Source organism: Natrix helvetica (genome assembly GCF_964273705.1).
Source record: "Natrix helvetica genome assembly, chromosome: Z".
Taxonomy (NCBI): Eukaryota; Metazoa; Chordata; class Lepidosauria; order Squamata; family Natricidae; genus Natrix; species Natrix helvetica.
The window spans coordinates 69289619-69298106 of record NC_138554.1 but is presented as its reverse complement, the minus strand read 5'-3'; the positions used below and the strand labels follow the sequence as shown (position 1 = coordinate 69298106).

The following is an 8488-nucleotide window of genomic DNA, read 5'->3' as shown; positions in this document are numbered from 1 at the left end:
CTCTGTGGTCAATTGTTGTTCTGCCAAAACCTTAGAGCCAAATTTTTCCACTGCATGATGGCACTGAAACCATAGTTGTAATGTCTTTACTGGGGCTCTGGGTTCAAGATGTAAAGTTTGCCCTATCTTTTCCCAGTCACATAAATGAAGCGTTCCCCTTTCAGGGTACCAAAAACAATGTTTCCCTATCTCACCAACTAGCTTCCTTATGTCTGCCTCAGGTGTGGTAACACCTGACTTCTGTAACAAGAATTTAAGTTCTTGAACATGTTTTTGCTGCTGGTGAGACAGATTGCAACCCATATTTACCTCTGACGGGTCCCGTAGGACGAAGCGCGCTTTGGGGTCTGTTCCAGACAGGAGATAATTATGTTGGCTGTTGCTCCCCCGAAGGGTGTCTTTGATCCTGAAGGGTGCGAGAGGTCCCGGGTTTCGGCACCAGATGTAGGTTTCAGAAATCCATCACGCAGTTTGTGTCCAAAATATCTGTCTGCCTCTCGCAGAGTTTATTTGGCTTTTATAAAGTTTTTACAAGCAAAGCACAGAGCAACAACACATTGCTATAACAGGTTCACTCCCCCAAATCTTCCCTAGAGAATCAAGAATACTATTCAGGCCAAGGATACCTCATGCCTTTGCTCTGGTGAATTAATGAGCTAAAGATAACAGACTGTGCATCACCTTTCCTTTATTCCTGTATTTGGTTCTGCTAATTAGGTGAGCTTGTAGGCTTCCAAGATAAACAGCCACTGAGACCATGGTAGTTTCTACGCATGTCTGTATGTAAGCCTTACCTCTCATTCCTACAGTTGCTGGCAAGAAAAACAGGCAAGAATACATAGTACCCTTTTCAAGATCAGATAAAGAATTCCAAAAGCAAAACTAAGCAGCTAGCAGGGGAAATAATGTTGATATAAGTAGAGAGAGAAAAAGATGTTTCTAAGCTTTTAACATAGAAAGCTGAAAATTATATGTAGTGCGTGGTAGAAATAAAATAAAGATATAAAATATTTTCAGCTTGATAATATATAGTCTTTTTGGTGAAAGTTCAATATAATTAAATCGGTAACTCATTTTCTCAGTAATCTAAAAAAACTTGTTGCCATTTGCCTTTTCCATATGGAATGATTATTTCAACACACATCTCCTGTGTTATTAAATCAATTAGAGTTCACGAGGAGGGAAGGTATCAGAATTCCGGCACACAGCTAATTCATATGCAATAATAATAAGAAAAAAACCTTTGTAAAGTTGTGAAGTTAAAACAGCGGTGTCTTTGAAAACAAAAGCTTGGTGGATATGATGTCAGTCCCCTCCTTTGGCATAATTTAGAAAAACTTTGCTGAATATTCACTACCTACACTGATCAAGGAATACCATACAAGAACCTTCAGGGCGATTCCGTGCCACTCCTTTTCTAGTCCAGGAGTGAAATAGCTATAGAGACCTACTCCTAGCTATCAAACCAGCCATTCGTCTAGCAAAACAAAGATTTGTGCTGCTAGTTCAGAGCAGTGTATTGGACGGAGTCAAGTGTTTGATAACTTGAACTGGGTCTTTATGTTTCAAGTAGTGGAAAAGCCTATCTATACACTCCAGAAAGCTTGGATCATAGTGAATGGAGATTTTACAAAGCCATGTGAAATCTAGAAGGGAACAAGACAGGGGGGTCCTTTATCAACTTCATTATTTATTCTAGTGTTGGAACTGTTAGAGATATTAGGAAAGATAACAGAGCAAAATGACTACAAATTAAAGTACATAATCACAAATTACATGCATTTATCGATGATTTGGAATTGATTGTGCGAGACCCACTAGAGAACATTGAATATGTTATGACGCGAGTGTCAAACTGATGGCATGTTGCTGTCATGTAATGTATTGTAACTTTTTCCCCTTCGCGGAGCATCCTACATGCGATGCATCCAGCCTATGGGCTGCCAGTTTGACACAACTATGCTATGAGGAATATCAAAATATTTGAAGAAATTGTGAGTTTAAAAATAAATAAAAGATGACAATACTGATTTAAGAACATAAATGTGGTACATCAGAAGAAATTGAAATTTAAAACTGGTTTTAAAGTTGTGAAAAAGGTACAGCATTTGGGAATAACTCTTATTGAGTTTTACAAAAATAATGATAAAATATGGAAGGAGATAAAATTGGATTTAAATAGAAGGCAAAAAAATAGATTTGTCATTAATGGGAAGAATTTCCAGAATTAAAGTGAAGGTACTACTTAGAATGTAATTTCTATTTCAGATTATACTGATATTGGTTAGAGATTCCTCTTTCAAACAGTGGCAAAAGTTATATTTAAATTTATTTGGCAAAATAAAAAACCAAGAATTAAATATAAACTGCTACAAGATTCTAAAAATAGAGGAAGTCTGGGTTTGACGGATTTTAGATTATATTACAATGCTTGTAGTCTGATATAGTTAAAAAATTGGATAACTTTAATAAATTAGACCTTGAAAAGTTTGATTTGAGATTTGAGTGGCATGCCTATCTGTGACAAAGTTAAACCTGGTTTTAAGATTCATGGTGTTAGGCAATCGATCACACATGTATGGTATATGGAAGTACAAAAGATTAGCCTGATAAAGTGCTACTTTCAATATCACCTCATATAGCACTACATAGATATTAGAATGCAAATGAAAGACATATTGAAACTTACTGATATTTGAAAAAAGGGGATTCAAGATAAAGGCAAGAGAAAATTAGTAAGTGAAGAATTTGCTTGTGATTGGTTTAATTATTATAGAATTTTTGAAAGATTTAAACTTGATTTTAAAAAAGTTTTGTTTTAACAGGAACTAAATCTGAACTGGATGTTAATTTATGTTCTGAAGATGACCACTTGATTTCCAAATATATAAAATGTTACTTAAGATGAATCTTGAAGATTAATACATTAAAGATCGTATAATAAAATGAGCAATTTTTTGGGGTGGTGTAATGCTGGATAAATGAGAGAATGTATGGATGAATGAACTACATTTTACATTAAATTAAAGTTTGAAAGATTTTTTAAATAAAGAGATGTCATTGGTATTTGACCCCAGATGGACTATTGAAAATGTATAAAGGGATTTCTAATAAGTGCTAGAAATGTAGTCAAAATCCAGGTTCATTTTATCATATGCGGTGGTCTTGCAAATATATGAAAACATATTGGATAGACATAACAATGACAATGCAGAAAATATTTAAGATACACATCTTAATGAAACCTGAAGCTTTTCTTTTAAATAAGATGGACAAGCCAATTGAAAAAAATAATTTGGGGTATGATTCCTTCACATAATCAGCAGCAAATGGGAGGATGAATCCACTGTTTTTAATGAAGCCATTGCTTTTATATTTCTTGGTTAGGTTGTTGAGAGATTGCTTGATCAAGTTGTCTAATTTTGGTATTGGGCTGGGGTTTATTGAGAAGTAGGTTTCTTTTTCCTCCAACAATTCTTTGGCTACTATACTTTATATTACACCTTATAATAAAGTTAAGCTGCTGTTCTAGTGAGTTATGGAACACAGTTGGAAAAGAAGTAAATCCTAATTAAACATATTGGATAATTTTGATTCTTGCTTTGCATAGAATCTATTTTGCTCTGTTCTTGTTTTTTAATAAAAGAAATTTCATAGCATTGTTAAACCTTTGGAGGTAATGTTTCCTCTGTAAATAAGTAAAATTCAACTGAGGGACATAGTACTGATGGCTCACCCATTATCCAGCTTACTAATGTGAACAGCCTTACACAAATTATAATTTTGCTTCTGGCGTTACTGCCGGTTCACAATCCATGTATGCTGTTCAATGTAAATTGTTCTGCGCACATGCGCAGAACAATTTACAGCGAACTGTGCACACGCAGTCACTAAAATCCAAAATGGCGGCGGCCAAGCGGCAGCGAGGGAGCTGGTTCGGAGGTATGGCCGCCTGGGTTGCTGCTGGTTCTACGACCCAGGCCTGAATTCCACTACCGGTTCACCTGAACCAGGCCGAACCTACAGCAACCCATCTCTGCTATGAAGGTTAAAAGAGTTTTAAACCTTTACATAATTCTGAATCCTGAGAAAGTCACAAATAGGTGGACCCACAGGAGGATGGGCACACATCTTTTTCATTTAGACTAGACCCATGATGGTGAACCTATGGCACCCGTGCCACAGGTGGCAAGCAGAGCCCTCTCTGCGAGCACGCAAGCCATCACCCCAGCTCAGCTCCACCGCACATGCGCATGCACTTCCCACCAGCCAGCTGGTTTTCGGGGGTTTTGCTGCACGTGGGAACTTGTGTGCATGCGAGAGATGCATGTGCATTCATGGGGGGACAGGGTGCAGGCAGGGGTCATGCACATGCTTGGATGCCTGCTTGGGATGCCTGCGGGGGCTGCACGCATATGCACAAGGGGCATGTGGGATGTCACGTGCACGCGTGGGGGTGTCATGCACACATTACATTATGGATGTGTACACATGCGTGTGTGCTTTCGGCACTCGGCAATGAAAAGGTTAGCCATCACTGGACTAGACAATGGCAACAATCCCACTCACAAAAATTAACTCATGTATTCCAGAATTCAACCATGTTCAGGAATGAATTATTTTTTAACAAACATGTAAGCAACAGAGCCAGCTAGTAAGATTTCAGTACAAATTAGTAGCAATGGTAATGTAAATTATAATAGCTAGAGTTCTGACTGATGAGCTACTTGTGCAAACCTGTAGTTTACAAGCTATTTCTTTCAAAATAAAGTTAGTTTTGGACAAAATGTGAAGTTTGGTATTTCTACTTTCTCTCATACAATTGTATATTAAATTAGCCTGTACTCATTCTTTGAAGACAAAGAAGGCAGCAATGCATTTCCATTTATTTAATGGCCCAAATAGAATCTGAACCGGAAAAGAAGCCTTTGAATAATGAATACATTATTAGGTGTACCAACTTAGGGCAGATATAAATAAATCCATTTCTGTCCTAGTCAATATCAGTTTAGCCTTTTGGTTTGCTATAATTTCCCTAACATATCTATCATGGAAATGGACTGTCTACCTCTCAGCCACCTACTACTCATAGTATCATGAATGTCCACTTACTCAACTCACATTTGTCTTTCCACTTATAGACAGTTGACAGGCAGAACTTCACTTTTTTGACTCAGACTTGTCTGTTCAAGAAAGGCTTGATTTAAACTAAAAGTCTGCAAAAAATCATGGTGAGCTCTAAACTTTGCCTGCAAGGAAATCCCATGAGCAGCATTCAGTTACAAATAATTTACAATGTCAAATCAGATGTATGAATCAGATGTAAAGCAAATTGTCTTAGAAATTTTCATAAAACTATGTTTAAAATCAATGGTCTGCCTAGTTCTGAGATTAATAACTAAGTTTAGTAGTCAGAAGCTAGAAATCCCATTTCTCTGCAAACTCATTTAGAAGCAAACTACAAATATTTTAAAACAAGGTAATATTCACACATGGTAGCTCAAAAGATTGCATTTTCAAAGATAACTCAATCTTCCTCATTTGAAAAATTCTCAATAATATATTTTTGTCAGAGAATTGCTCTTCCAAACAGGTATAAAAATTCTAAGCACTTAATAGATTTCAGTTGTAAGCAACATATGTAGAAGATTGAATTGTAAGATTTGAGCTGCCAGTTATGAGGGAAATTACTTAATAAATCATCTCCAGCCTAGTTCATCGTAGATTTGTTGGAACTAAACTTCCAGGAAACAGAGCTGGCATGAGAAATGTGAAGTGTCTCAGGCTGGAGAAGTACAGTTTAGGATTTCTAATATTAAAAGTGTTGTGTTGCAAATTTCCTTAAAGTAAAGACACGTGGAATGAGCATAGTAATGCAGGTATAATGCAATGCAATCAAGAAAGTGGAAAATAATTTTCCATGTCAGACTTTTGGGGAAATTTTGGAATCTTTCATTTTACAAATTTTAACAAATGGGGCAGGTGGAATATAATTGCTCAACTATTCTGTATCTTGCTGTCTTTTTTTTCTTGAAAAATCTGAACTGCAAAATATTTGGCAAGGAGTTTTTCCTTCCCAGGCCCACCATCTCTCCTTCAAAAAGTGTTTCTAACTGTGAAATTACCATTTCATGTTAGACTAGAAACAATACAATGGCAATCAGAAAAGTTTGATAAATATTTTAAATATTCATTCTAAGAGTGGATTTTATCTTTCAGTGACTGGAAAGTTTTGAATTAATTTTAACAGTAGCCTTCTTCCTCTAAATGATATACAAATCTTGTTTATTTAGATTTTTTAAGAGGTTTTGAAATAATAAAGATGAAAAGTAACCATTTATTTATTGAGAAAGTTCAGTTTAAGTGATTTACTCAATTGCGTAGCTCTTGAATGGAAGAATGCAAAGATAATGAAGTTTTTAAAAATGAAATGAGAAAAGTGAGTTATTTATATGGTTTTTTAAAACAATGCATATATTTTTATATTTATATCATTGCCTTTTAATCAGAATGTGTTAGTTGGGTTCCATTGAAAAACCAAATGAGAATAAATTCTTTTCTTTTTTTCCTTTGGTTTGTTTGGTTGTATGCCAAACACAATAATCAAATACAGATATGCAATACTATCAAAGGGATAACATTTTTTTAATAAACTAAGATTTATAATATAGATCCAACAACAAAGAAGTAACCAAGCAAATGTTATCCCTTGGCATAAGTCTATTTCAAATAGAAAAGTGTTAACTGAACAGATTTTAAAGAAACATTTCCGCACAGACCAGAATTGCTGGGTGGAGGACAAATATAATAAAGAAAAAAGGGGGGAATTATGTTATCCTATTTAATTGCAGTACACTTAAACTGCCCCCATTATCTGGATCCATAGATTCCAGAGAAATGAATATAGGATGTCAGTGTTGCGCTTTGGATGAAATCATAAAAATGTTCCCTATTGAAGGAAACAGTAACTGTAAAAATGTTGGGCATAATGCATTCTAGATTCTGTAGAATGAGATCAGGGCAATTTAAGCACACAGAACTTTAAAACTTCTGTGCTGTGATGGGAGCAAACAAAATGCTCTAGAACTCTGGACTTGTTTCCTGGTGAAAGGATTCTGTGACTTAAGTATCTGGCCTTTCCTGCTTCTCTCATTTATTGTGTCCAACAGACTGGTCCTATTATCATCATGTACTTGTCAGCTGCAGAAAGAACTGTGTTGTTAATACAGTCATGCACAGAAAAAACAACAGGACTAGATATTACAGAATGCTTTTCAGCTTTGCAACAAACAAAGAAAAATGACACAATACCAAGAACATGCAAACCCTTGAAAGACCTTAAGATACAACTGTGAAAGCCAAACAAGAAACATCCCAACAAACTGAAATTTGCTCTTTGTCACTGTTAAAGATATCTCTTATAAGGAAACACCAAGGTATGGAATTCTCTCATTCATGCGTTAATGACAAACGCAGTCCTTTGAAGGACAGCCAAGAAAATTGTCTTGCATCTCGCTGTTTGGACTCCAACATTGATCCAATATACTTTAAGCACTCAGTAGTCATGTTGCCTCTGGCACCACCTTCAGCTCCCATTTAGCTGTTGCGCTCCTCTTTGTTTTCTTTCATTTGGGGACTAAGTTCAAATGCTGGAAAGCGAGACTTTTCTGGAACCAAGATGTCGGAAAGGAAGTGGATAGCTCCTGCCATACCTGAAAAAATAAGTTCAAAAGAAATGTGGCATCTTATTCATAACTTTAACAGGGGCATGATGGCAGATATTTTGGGGAGAAACTGGACCAGCTTTAAGTCAATCTTTTCTCATTAAGATGTACAGCTGTTAAGCAAGCCTACTTAAGACTAACAATTTTAATACAGAGGTCACAACTTGGAGAAAGAGTTAAAAAAGAACCACAATGGTCATCAAATCCTCTCCTGGAAACATAGCACCTACCAATATCTTACTTTTTTATCTCTTAAAAAATTAGTGCTGAAAACTGGTGCTATGTTCTTGGAAGAGTCTAATGAGCATTAAAAAAAAATCAACTCACAACTTGCCCATTGCAATATTATGCTGATTAAGAATTACATGGGAATCCCTGCAAGAGCTCTTCCTGGAATAAATTATTTATTTATAAATAAATAAATACAAATGCTCTAGACTAGAGGAAGAGGATTTTCTGAACCCTCTTCTGTCAGGATTCAGGCCCAGGCTGGAATGGAAGTAGCACTGTTGTTCTGGTGTATGATGTATGCCAAGATCTGGATGGAGGGAAAGTGCTTCACGGTCACCAGTACTAGAAAGTATTCCTAGTCCTCTAAACAGAATTCAGTATCATTTACAATAGTATCTTTCTGGGTATTTATTGAGAGAGAAATCCTTTCGATACTGGATTTATATTATTCTGAGAAGTAGATTGGGCAGATTGGGCCAATGGATATTTCCTTGTACACTGGCCAGGGTTTGGTCATTTTCATCCTTTTTTTA

At 36.0% G+C, this 8488-nt stretch overlaps 2 protein-coding genes across 3 annotated transcripts in view; one reads left to right on the top strand and one right to left on the bottom strand.

The window, feature by feature from the left end:
* VOPP1 (VOPP1 WW domain binding protein) overlaps positions 1 to 7203 on the top strand; it is a 49626-nt gene extending 42423 nt beyond the window's left edge. The window contains exon 6 of the mRNA XM_081971062.1: positions 829 to 7203. The gene's annotated coding sequence lies outside the window, so the exon portion shown is untranslated. The remainder of the gene's footprint in view (positions 1 to 828) is intronic.
* The window catches only part of LANCL2 (LanC like glutathione S-transferase 2), a 25279-nt gene continuing 23417 nt past the window's right edge, over positions 6627 to 8488 (bottom strand). For both annotated transcript variants that reach the window (XM_081971052.1, XM_081971053.1), the window contains one exon: positions 6627 to 7712. In XM_081971052.1, coding sequence (XP_081827178.1) covers positions 7597 to 7712 — 116 coding nt within the window. In that variant the 3' untranslated portion in view covers positions 6627 to 7596. The remainder of the gene's footprint in view (positions 7713 to 8488) is intronic.